At 58.0% G+C, this 11490-nt stretch overlaps 2 protein-coding genes across 2 annotated transcripts; one reads left to right on the top strand and one right to left on the bottom strand.

Annotated features, from left to right (window-relative positions):
- Positions 1–299: 299 nt before the first annotated feature.
- LOC100545615 (uncharacterized) lies at positions 300–6550 on the top strand. The gene is made up of 7 exons (XM_085214677.1): positions 300–379; positions 764–840; positions 1489–1560; positions 2552–3121; positions 3223–3575; positions 4254–4326; positions 5170–6550. Exons 3-7 carry the CDS (start codon positions 1494–1496, stop codon positions 5751–5753), a joined length of 1647 nt encoding a protein of 548 aa, XP_085070803.1. The 5' UTR covers positions 300–379; positions 764–840; positions 1489–1493; the 3' UTR covers positions 5754–6550.
- ZBTB45 (zinc finger and BTB domain containing 45) lies at positions 6538–10524 on the bottom strand. The gene is made up of 2 exons (XM_010728265.4): positions 9558–10524; positions 6538–7141 (listed from the first exon to the last, which is right to left on the bottom strand). The coding sequence occupies exons 1-2, from the start codon at positions 10522–10524 to the stop codon at positions 6810–6812; spliced, it is 1299 nt and encodes a 432-aa protein (XP_010726567.2). The 3' UTR covers positions 6538–6809.
- Between the last annotated feature and the right edge of the window lie 966 nt (positions 10525–11490).

Below are 11490 nucleotides of genomic sequence, written 5' to 3'. Positions count from 1 at the left end.
GACGAGCATGAAGGGGACTGGCCAATCGGCTCGCGGGATGGGTGGAGCTACGCGGTTGAGCCAATTAAAAGACTTGCAGGGGGAGGATTGACAGGGCGTGAGCCCAATCTTCTTTTTCCCATGCTCTCCGCCCCTCGGGTAATGAAGGCCTGGAAACAGAGAAGGCGGACAGGAATGCTGCAGACCAATCAGAAATTGAACCGCCTCAGAAAAGGCGGGGGCTTGAAGATAGACGTGGAGTTTCACCAATCACTATCCATTCTCCTCGAAAAGGCGGGATAGAGGCTCCGATCGACAGTTTCTGGAGCCAATCAGCTTCGCAAGTACCTCAGCCTCCTCTCAGCGCTCCGGAGTCACTCCGGTTCGATAGCGGTGGGAGGTGAGGGGGGAGGGGGCGAAGGGGGGGGAGTCGATGGGGTAGATCTGTGAGGTGGGGGAGGGCTGGGATTGGGGTAGGGCTTCGGTGGTGGGGTGGGGTTGGGGCCTGAGTGTGGGCCTGGGGCCTGTGTGGGGTTAAGGCCTAAGATTGGGGCTGGGACCTCAGTGTGGGCTTAAGGCCTGAGTGTGGGGCTGGGGCCTGAGTGTGGGGCTGGGGCGTGGAGCAGCCCTGGCTTTAGCTCAAGGAATTGCCCCAGAGTGGCTCGAGGCTCTGGTGGGCAACTGCAAGGCCCCAGATGTCCCCCCCCACCAAAAAAAACCCCCAGCCTGACACGTCACCTTGCTCTCTTCCACTTTGCCACCTCGTTTTCCCCACTTCTAACAGCATCCAACCCCGAGAAGAAAATCTGACGGCATCCAAAGCAGCTTCCAGCTTCCCCAAGTGCTCACCGCGGCGTGGTGGTGAGTAAAGGCACCTTGAAAAGAGTTTAATCTCGCTGGCTGAACGTCTCAGGTTGGTTTGGTGGCAGGTTGGGATCCTTTTTTGTGGTGGCAGGGTTTTAGAAGCGGCCCTGGGTTGAGCATGGGCCATGCTGGAGCAAATGGGGCTAAATTAGAGTTTCCCCTCCTCCCTATGAAGGTAAGTGTCCCTAGTCTCACCCAAAAGAACCCAAATTTGGGCCTGTTCTGGGGGGAGCCCCAAAACTGAGGTGAATCTGGTACCATGCTGACACAAAATGAGGTCTCAATCCCCTTTTCCTACTGTTCTCCCACTCCTCAGTTCCTAGTTTAAGAGGGGGGTCACCTCCATTACCAATTTAGCGGCTCCCTGGCTCTCACCAATTCCCACTTTTGGGGTGAGAGGGTGGAACCGCTTCCATATCACACCATGGGGACCCAGCGGGGCCTCTCAGGTGTCCCCAGGGCGTCTGTCACTTGTGGGTGTCCCTGCTGTGCACCTCTGGGGATGTGGCAGCCAGCACTGTGAGTGACTGGGAGCACTGGGAGGGGGAAGTGGAGACACTGGAGATGTCTGAGAGCACTAGGAGGGAACTGGGAGCGTGACTGGAGAGTGACTGGGAGTACTGGGTAACAGTGATGTCCCCGCAGGCACCATGTTCGTTGCCAAAGGGGCTTGGACATTGGTGGCCCCAGGACAACTTCCTGCCCACATCCCTCCTGGTGAGCACCTGTCGCCTCTATGTCTCCCTTGGATCCCCCAGGTCCCTCTGTGTGTCACCCCCATGTCCCCTCAAGTCCCTTGTGTGTTCCAAGTGTGTCTTTACAACCCATAACTTTTCCCTGTGGCGCTTCATGGCCCCACCATGTGTGCCCCCACATCCCTGTCTCTCCGTGTCCCCAGCTCCCTCTATGACACTCACATCTCCATGCTGTCAGGCATCCACCTACCCACGTACTCACATCACAGGCTGTCTCCCCATCTCTTGGCATGTCCCTGTGTCACACTGCACATCCCTTTCTGAGTCTCCAGCCTCCCTGTCGTGCTGCCTTGTCCCTCCACATCCCCACAACATGCAGCATGTCCCCTCTGCATCCCTTTGTCCCCCAAGCTGTGCTTTGTGTCCGTGGTGCTTCCCTACGTAGCTGTTTGCTCCTCACATCACTCTGTGTGCCCCATCAGTCTGCGTGTCTGCCTGCCACCCCACGTCACTCCAGTGTCCCCTGTTTCCCTCTGTGTCACGCAGCACGTCATCCCACATCCTCATGTCACTCCGGATGTCCCCTGGTTTGGCTCTGTGTAACCCCTGTGTCACTCTGCGTGTCCCTCAAGATGTCCCCATGTCACTCTGGATGTCCCACTGTCCTCTCACATCACTCCATGTATTCCATGTCACACGATACGCCCCTCCTTTCACTCTGTGCCTCCTCCGTGTCACTCTGCATGTCCCTCAGGATGTCCCCATGACACTTTACATGTCCCCTACGTCATTCCACGTGTCCTCACGTCACTTTACACGTCCCACTGCCCTCTCACATCACTCCACACGTCCCCATGTCACACCATTCACCCCTCCTTTCACTCTGTACCTCCTCCTTGTCACTCTGCATCCCTCACTGCCACCAAACGTCCTCCATTTCACACTTTCTGCCCCCATTACCCCCATTACCCCCACACCCCACCCCTCCTCATCTTTTTTCCCTCTCCCCACAGCCCCAGGACCATCCCTGGAGCCACCCCTCCCCACCCACCAGCTCAACATCCCCGCTTCCCCACCTCATCCCAGCCCTCACCGCTGCTCCGACTGCGGCAAAACCTTTGCCGCCCGCTCCCGCCTGGCTGTTCACCGACGTGTGCACACAGGTGAGCGACCTTTCTCCTGCCCCCACTGCCCCAAACGTTTCAGCCAGAGCTCGGCGCTGGGTTTGCACCTCCGTCTGCACACCGGCGAGCGACCTCACGTCTGCTCCGACTGCGGCAAAGCCTTCGCCGTCTCCTCACACCTGGCTGTTCACCGACGTGTGCACACCGGAGAGCGGCCCTTCGCCTGCTCCCACTGCCCCAAACGTTTCAGCCAGAGCTCGGCGCTGGCCCTGCACCTCCGTAGACACACCGGGGAAAAGCCTCACGCCTGCACTGACTGCGGCAAAGCCTTTGCTGTGGCTTCGCACCTCGCAGCTCACCGCCGAATCCACACTGGGGAGAAGCCATTTCCGTGCCCGAGCTGTGGGAAGTGCTTCAGGCAGCGCTCCGGACTCGTCACGCATCAGCGGGGACACAAGTAGGATTGGGGACGTCAGGATGGCCGCTTGGTGTCTACCAGAGCTGCCTACAGGGATGCCAGGATCTCTGAAATCCCCCGTGTAGTTCTGCCCGTTCTGTAGGCGTCACTTGGGGCAGCCTTGAGGACATCAGAACAGGCTCCAAATGTCACCCAAGCTGCCTGCAGGACCCCCAGCATCTCAAAATACGGACATCAGGAATCTCTTTATCTCTGCCCTTCACCACGGGGACATCGGGGAACCACGCCTGCACTCTGGTCACACACACACACACGAGGACACACAGAGCCATGGTGGACACCAGAAGGGAATCTCTGCATCACCAAATCTGCCCCAAGAAACTGTCTGTTGCCACGGGGACATCAGGGAGCTGCCGGCAGCGTTCTGCTCACGTAGCCATGGGGAAACGTGGACCTGGAGACACCCCACATCCAGCTCTGGACATCCCAATCCAGGTCTGGACCCCCCAGACTCCCTCCAGACACCCCAGTTTTGCCCTGTGTCCCCCTGCATCCTCTGGGATCCCATCCCCTTATCTCTGCCCCTCCTGAGGGCGAAGGGGGGGTGGGGGGGGGTGACATCACATCCTGTTTAAAGAGGCAGCAGCACTTCTAAACGGGGCAAAAACTTAAAGAAAGGGGGAAACCGCCTTTGTCAGCACCCCATGCCACCTTCCCTTGAAGTGTACGTGAGGGACGGGTGTTCCGTGCAGAGCTCTGCCCCCGGGGGGCGTGGGGGGGGGGGAACGTGGGGATAAAAAGAGACGACAGCAGTGCGGAGGCAGCAGGCGGAGTTAACACCATCGAGTCTCGGTCCGCCGAGCGGTGCAGAGCGGCCCCTGGTGGGCCACGAGAGCTTCCGGGGACGCGGGTCGAGGGCGGTGGAGGCGGTGCGGCTGCAAAACGGTGCGGGGAGGGCCGGGGGGGCTGCAGGGTTGCCCACGTTCCCAGGACCCCGCCGGGTACAGGGAGCCCCGACCCCCCTCTCGTTGCCACCTTGTGTTCCCCATTTCCACATTCGTTCTCTTTTCAAGGACCCACCACCCCCCAGAATCCCATCCGTGCCCGTTTCCTCCCCTTCCCCCCCCTCCCCCTTTTGGTGTCCCCTTGTTCTGAAGCCGCGCCTTCCCGCAGGCCATGGAACAGCGGGATGAGGCACTCAGAGAGTGGGATGGAGATGGGGACAGAGCGCCCGGCGACCACAAAGGTGAGTCCTGGGACGTTGTGGGTCGGTGGGGGCATGAAGGGCTGGGCATCACGTGGTGAGCACAGCCAGGAGAGGGCTGAAGACATGCAGGGATGGAGAGCCAATGTTCCTGTGACTGTTTCCTGCTCTGTCCGTGTTAGGGAGGGAGGTGTGGCAGCTCTGTGGTCCAAACCCAAACCCCAAACCAGCTGCATTTGGAGCAGGTTCCTCGCAGCCTCATCCTAAGGATCTCCTCGAGTGGAGACCCACCACCTGCCAGGTTCTGTCTTTGGTTCTATCCCACCTGAGGGAGTTTTGAGGGTCTCTGGGGGAACCAGGTCCAACCCCAAGCTGTGTGGGTCTGACATCAACGCTGCAGTCCGAGTCATGTTCCTTCTGACTGTGTCTGTATAAGAGTTGGGTGTCTCCAAGGACAAAGACTCACCACGTCCCTTGATGGCACAGGGGACTCTCCCTGTTCCAGCTCCAAACCAATTCCAGCACCAACCAGAGCAGTTCTCTGTGGCCCGTGTTCCTCATGGTTCCTCCCAGTGAACTCTGGGGACCTCTAAGAATGGAGACACACCACATCTCCGGTCCATTCCACCACAGCAGCAGGGAATGGGAGCTTTGCAGGCTCCCTGCACTGAACCCGAATCAGATCCAACCCCAAACTTATATCGGATCCAGCCCCAGTCAACACATCCCATTTAGGCCATGACCCTCGTGGCCACGTCCAGATGAGAGAGAATTCTGAGAGAGCACCGCGTTGGTTGGTAGTTGGATTGGTCAGAAGAGTAATTAGGGATTCAGAGAGGATAATGAAGGACCCCCGCGGTGACACCCGTCTCTGTCCCACCACAGGCGCCATGGGGACCCCTGAGGTGGACACCCCTGACAGCCTGATGGCATCCCTGATGCCTCCAGCATCCCTGGAGCTGGACTGGGCCTGGGGGCTTCCCCCCACATCCCCTCCGAGCGCTCGGAAGCCCTACAAGTGCACCGAGTGTGGCAAAGCTTTTGGGCAGAGCTCACACTTGATGCGACACCTGGGCACCCACACGGGCGAGAAGCCCTACAAGTGCAGTGCCTGCACCAAGAGCTTCACCCAGAACTCCAACCTGCTCCAGCACCAACGCACCCACACTGGTGAGAAACCCTACGAGTGCAGCGCCTGCGGCAAACGCTTCGGCTGGAGCTCCAACCTCAGCCAGCACCTCCGCCTTCACAGCGGCCAGAAACCCTTCCAGTGCACCCAGTGTGACAAATGTTTCAGCGAGAGCTCCCGTCTGGTGGAACACCAGCGCACCCACACTGGTGAGAAGCCCTACCTCTGCCCCGACTGCCCCAAAACCTTCAGCCGTAGTTCCCACCTCGTCCGTCACCGCCGCCTCCACGCTGCTGAGCAGGGACCCAGCCCTGCCCTGGCTGTGCAGCAGGGGCTCTGAGGGGGGACGGGAGGTCGTGATTCATCAAGAGGGTTTGCCCTCTTGGTGCCCATCATCAAAAGAAAGGTCCATGGTGCGACCTACGGCTGCTGCAGCCCTTCTTTGGCGGCCCCTGGGAGCAGGGTTTGGCCCTGCGGATGTTTGTCATCGAGACAAAGATTTCAGGAAGATCTGTGATGTGGTCGGGGGAGTCTTAGGGCTTCCCCATGGTGGCTACAGGGACGCAGTCAGGCCCTGATCAGACCATTCATCAGCACAGAGACTTGGGGAGGACCTTTGATGTGTCCATGGGCTACTATGGCATTTCTGCAGCGGCCCTGGGGACACGTGTGACTCCATCAACGTCTGTTGTTACGGGGAGCCGATGTGGGCAAAGAGCCACGGGACTGCGGGCAGAATTGGCCACAAAGACTTTGTGATGTGGTCAGTGGCTACGCAGCCCTTCTGAGGTGGCCACGGGATGTGGACAAGCCCTTTTGGTGGCCATCCTCAACACAAAGACTTGGGAAGGGCCAACGGAAAAAAGAATTGGCCCTGCTGGTGTCCCCACTGGCTCTTGCAGAAGCCACCTGGGCCACCGGAGTTGACACTGGGACTAAACATAGACACAGAGACTTGGGGAGGACCTGTGACATGGCTGATGGCTGCTGCAGCCCTTCTGTGGTGGCCGTGTGCCCGTGATCCAGCCCTGCTGACACCCACAGTCTGCTGGGTGAGAGCCTCACGGGCAGGCAGTGGGGTAGGAGGGATTTTTAAGGAAAACAGTTGCATTAATGGCACTAAATGAGTCCTTAAAACCTGTGTGTTGATTTTCACAACCCGCCAGCACCCCAGAGTGTGTTTAACCACCCCTACAGCCGCGGTTCAGAGGTAAAAGGAAACCTCATTATCGAGAAACACATCCTGGGTGGGAGGGGACGAGTGGGATGAACCTCATCTCCCTCCGTCTGTCCATCCAGGGGATCAAATCCACAAGAGGGGTCAAAGTCCTCCAGGTTTCACCCCACGGTGCTCAAAGAGCCAGTCTGGGAGTGGCGACAACCCTCTGGGCCACCCTTAGGCCACGTGAGTGTGACTGACGCCCAAGCCCTTGGAGTCTGGTGGAGGTGGCCCTGGAGGTGGCCCTGGAGGTGGCACGGGGTGGGTGGCAGCAGCGTGTCGCTCCAGGAGGGTGCGGTGGGAGAAGCCTTTGGTGCAGAGGCGGCACTGGAAGCGTTCGGCGCGGTGGGTTCGCATGTGGACGTTGAGGGAGCTCTTCTGGGTGAAGCGTTTGCAGCAGATGCTGCACTGGAAGGCACGGACGCCCGTGTGGGTCACCATGTGCTTCAGCAGGTAGTCACGGAGCGAGAAGGAGCGCCAGCAGATGGAACACTGATGGGGCTTCTCACCTGTGGAGAGACAGACAGGTCAATGTGGAGCAGCACGGATCAGTACGGGTCAACGTGAGGCACCACAGATCAGTTACAGGCCAACGTGCAGCAGCACAGGTCAATATCATCAACACGGAGCTACGTAGGTTGAGGGCAGGTCATTGTGTGCCTACTCAGGTCAGTGTGATCAACATGGAGCTACGTAGGTTGACAGCTGGTCATTGTGTGCCTACTCAGGTCAGTGTGATCAACATGGAGCTACGCAGGCTGACAGCTGGTCATTGTGTGCATACTCAGGTCAGTGTGATCAACATGGAGCTACACAGGCTGACAGCTGGTCATTGTGTGCATACTCAGGTCAGTGTGATCAACATGGAGCTACGCAGGCTGACAGCTGGTCATTGTGTGCATACTCAGGTCAGTGTGATCAACATGGAGCTACACAGGCTGACAGCTGGTCATTGTGTGCATACTCAGGTCAGTGTGATCAACATGGAACTACGTAGGTTGACAGCTGGTCATTGTGTGCCTACTCAGGTCAGTGTGATCAACATGGAGCTATGTAAGCTGACAGCTGGTCATTGTGTGCCTACTCAGGTCAGTGTGATCAACATGGAGCTACGTAGGTTGAGGGCAGGTCATTGTGTGCCTACTCAGGTCAGTGTGATCAACATGGAGCTACGCAGACTGACAGCTGGTCATTGTGTGCCTACTTAGGTCAGTGTGATCAACATGGAGCTATGTAAGCTGACAGCTGGTCATTGTGTGCCTACTCAGGTCAGTGTGATCAACATGGAGCTACGTAGGTTGTCAACTGGTCATTGTGTGCCTACTCAGGTCAGTGTGATCAACATGGAGCTACGTAGGTTGACAGCTGGTCATTGTATGCCTACTCAGGTCAGTGAGATCAACATGGAGCTACGTAGGTTGACAGCTGGTCATTGTATGCCTACTCAGGTCAGTGTGATCAACATGGAGCTACGCAGGCTGACAGCTGGTCATTGTGTGCCTACTCAGGTCAGTGTGATCAACATGGAGCTATGTAAGCTGACAGCTGGTCATTGTATGCCTACTCAGGTCAGTGAGATCAACATGGAGCTACGCAGGCTGACAGCTGGTCATTGTGTGCCTACTCAGGTCAGTGCGATCAACATGGAGCTACGTAGGTTGACAGCTGGTCATTGTGTGCCTGCTCAGGTCAGTGTGATCAACATGGAGCTACGTAGGTTGAGGGCAGGTCATTGTGTGCCTACTCAGGTCAGTGTGATCAACATGGAGCTACGCAGGCTGACAGCTGGTCATTGTATGCCTACTCAGGTCAGTGTGATCAACATGGAGCTATGTAAGCTGACAGCTGGTCATTGTGTGCCTGCTCAGGTCAGTGTGATCAACATGGAGCTACGCAGGCTGACAGCTGGTCATTGTGTGCCTACTCAGGTCAGTGTGATCAACATGGAGCTACGCAGGCTGACAGCTGGTCATTGTGTGCCTACTCAGGTCAGTGTGATCAACATGGAGCTATGTAAGCTGACAGCTGGTCATTGTGTGCCTACACAGGTCAACATGAGACACATGTGGGCCAAAAGAGAGTGATGTTGTCAATATGGATCCTCAGAGGTGGCACGTCTGACAGATGAGAATGCACCAAAACAGATCAGCGTAGATCAACATGCATCAACATGCATCAACACAGGTCTTTGCGTGTCAACACAGAATGAGATGGGTCAGCACAGACCTCTGTAAGTCAACAGAAATCAGCACATGTCAACGAAGAGTGACATATATCAACGTGGTCCGAGGCAGATCAACCCTGGAGCAATATGGGACAAGCCAGAGACACAAAAGTCAACGCAGATCAATGGGTTTCAGTAACACAGCTCAGCTTGGCTCACCATGTTTCAGCATGGCTCAGCACAGGTCGGCAAGAGCGACTGAGCAGTGCGGGTCAACACAGCTCTCCCCACGTGGGTCAGAGTGGAGCGACGCGCAGAAAGTCAGCACAGCAGCACAGATGAATATGGATCAGTGTGAGTCAGCAGGGATCGGTGGGTCAACAGTGACACGGGTAAACGCAGGTCGATGCAGATCACCTCAACGCATCAACACGGAGTGACGTGGGTCAACACGCATCAGCGTGGATCAACACAGAGCGACGTGGGCGCGTGTCCCAAACCTCCTCGCTCTGGATGTCCCCTCTGCCCCCGTGTCTCCTCCTCATCCTCCTCCCCCCCGGTGTCACCACCCCAACATCGCCATTTCCATTCCCTCGTCGTACCAACCCCGCTGCCCCGTGTCTTTGTCCCACCAACACCCTCACCCATCCACATCTTCATCTCCACACATCCCCCATCAGAAGGACCCGCCCAGGACCTCCTCTGTCCTTACACCCCGCAAGGAGCCACGTGGACACCGCGTCCCCGCTTTGTCCCCTTACCAGAGTGGATGAACATGTGCTTGGTGTAGTTCTTGCGGGAGCTGAAGGTCTTCTGGCAATGGCCACACTGGTAGGACGGCTCAGGGCGACGAGACGGGCCGGCCCGTGGCACCTTGGGGACCAGAGGGACTCCACCACTCGTCCCCCCCTCCGCAAACCCCTCCTCGTAGAGGGGCGGCACAGGAGGGGCAAACCCCAGGCTGCTCCCTCCCAGCTCCACTTCTGTCCCAAAAGCCGGACCCCTCCCCGACGCCTCCAGGCTGCACTCAGGTCCCACTTTGCCCCCATCATCACTCGGCCAAGGTGGCAGAAAGGCATCAGAGAAGACGTCGGGGGGACCGAAAAACGGCGACTCTTCGGCAGGGAACGGCACGGGGGGTGCTGAGCCTTCCTCATTGCCTCCCCCCATCTCCTCCTCCTCCTCCTCCTTGACGGGCAGCTGCAGCCGCAGCGGCTGCCTCTGCTTACGGCTGTGACAGCTGGACGGTCCGAAGTAGCCATCGTTCTCCTGTGGTGGCATCAGGAGCTCACGGAGCTTGTGATGAGCATCAGCAGGCACCGGCGGCGGGCGGGCGGGCGGCAGCACTTTGGGACTGCGGCTCTGCGAGATGATCTGCGTGCACTCATCGATCACCGTCTTGATTTGTAGGATGGAAGCGGCGGTGAGGATCTGCAGAGCTTCGGATTGGGCCACCACCAGGCACCCGCTGTACATGAATTCCACCAGCTGTCTCACGGCCCCGCTGGGGACGACGGGCGGCACTTCGATGGCCGAGTGACCCAGCAGCAGTTTGTCGTGGAAAAAAGGGCTGCCGGCAGCCAGGACGCAGCGGTGAGCACGCAGGGTGGCTTCACGGATACGAACGGTCACGTCGCAGAAGTGGCCTCCCAGGCGCTGCCCGTTGAGGGTTTCCAACAGCGAGCGGCTGAAGTTCTGCAAGTGGATGTAATGCACCGCCTCAGCCATGGCAGCGGGGACGGCGCAGAGCCGGGGCCGTTGCTGAGGTCTGGAGGTACCTGAAATCACCAGAATTAATCGCCGAGGTTGGAGGAGATCTTCGAGATCATCCAGTCCAACCTCTCACCAAGAGGACTCGTTGAACCATGTCGCTCGCTTCATCGAAAGAGGGGTGGGCAGCAGGGACAGGGAGGTGATTGTCCCCTTCTACTCTGCTCTCGTGAGGCCCCCATCTCGAGTACTGTGTCCAGGCGTGGAGCCCCCGTACAAGAAAGACAGGGAGCTGCTGGAGAGGGTCCAGAGGAGCCACAGAGATGAGCAGGGGGCTGCAGCACCTCCACTATGAAGACAGGCTGAGGGAGCTGGGTTTGTTCAGCATGGGGTGACCTCACTGCAGCCTTCAGTACCTAAAGGGAGCCTACAGACAGGAGGGGAGTCAGCTCTTGGAAAGGGGAGATAACTGCAGGACAAGGGGAAATGGTTTGAAGTTGAGGGAGGGGAGATTGAGGTTGGATGTCAGGGGGAAGTTCTTTAAAGAGAGAGTGGTGAGGTGCTGGAACAGCTGCCCAGAGAGGCTGTGGATCCCCGTCCATCCCTGGAGGTGTTCAAGGCCAGCAAGGATGGGGCCCTGAGCAGCCTGGGCTGCTGTGAAATGTGAAGGTCGGTGGCCCTGCGTGTGGCAGGGGGTTGGAGCTTCGTGATCCTTGAGGTCCCTTCCAACCCTGGCCGTTCTGTGATTCTGTGATCCCTCAATACAAAATGCAAACGTTCCTTGAACACCTCCAGGGTCGGTGACTCCACCACCTTCCTGGGCCGCCCATTCCACTGCCTGACCACTCTTTCAGAGCAGTATTTCCTAACGTCCAGCCTAAATCTCTCCTGATGCAGCTTGAAGCCATTCCCTCCAGTTCTATCACCAGTTACACGAGAGAAGAGGCCGACCCCCAGCTCAGCACGGCCTCCCTTCAGGTAGTT

Source organism: Meleagris gallopavo, chromosome 33, assembly GCF_905368555.1.
Source record: "Meleagris gallopavo chromosome 33, MGAL_WU_HG_1.1, whole genome shotgun sequence".
Classification (NCBI taxonomy): domain Eukaryota; kingdom Metazoa; phylum Chordata; class Aves; order Galliformes; family Phasianidae; genus Meleagris; species Meleagris gallopavo.
This window is presented reverse-complemented; position numbering and strand designations above follow the sequence as displayed.

Coding starts and splice junctions, on each gene's coding strand:
- LOC100545615 (XM_085214677.1), top strand. CDS start 1,494: ATGTTCGTTGCCAAAGGGGCTTGGACATTGGTGGCCCCAGGACAACTT. Junction 1,561..2,551: donor TCCTGCCCACATCCCTCCTG/GTGAGCACCTGT, acceptor CTCTCCCCACAG/CCCCAGGACCATCCCTGGAG. Junction 4,327..5,169: donor AGCGCCCGGCGACCACAAAG/GTGAGTCCTGGG, acceptor GTCCCACCACAG/GCGCCATGGGGACCCCTGAG.
- ZBTB45 (XM_010728265.4), bottom strand. CDS start 10,524: ATGGCTGAGGCGGTGCATTACATCCACTTGCAGAACTTCAGCCGCTCG. Junction 7,142..9,557: donor GCACATGTTCATCCACTCTG/GTAAGGGGACAA, acceptor GTCTCTCCACAG/GTGAGAAGCCCCATCAGTGT.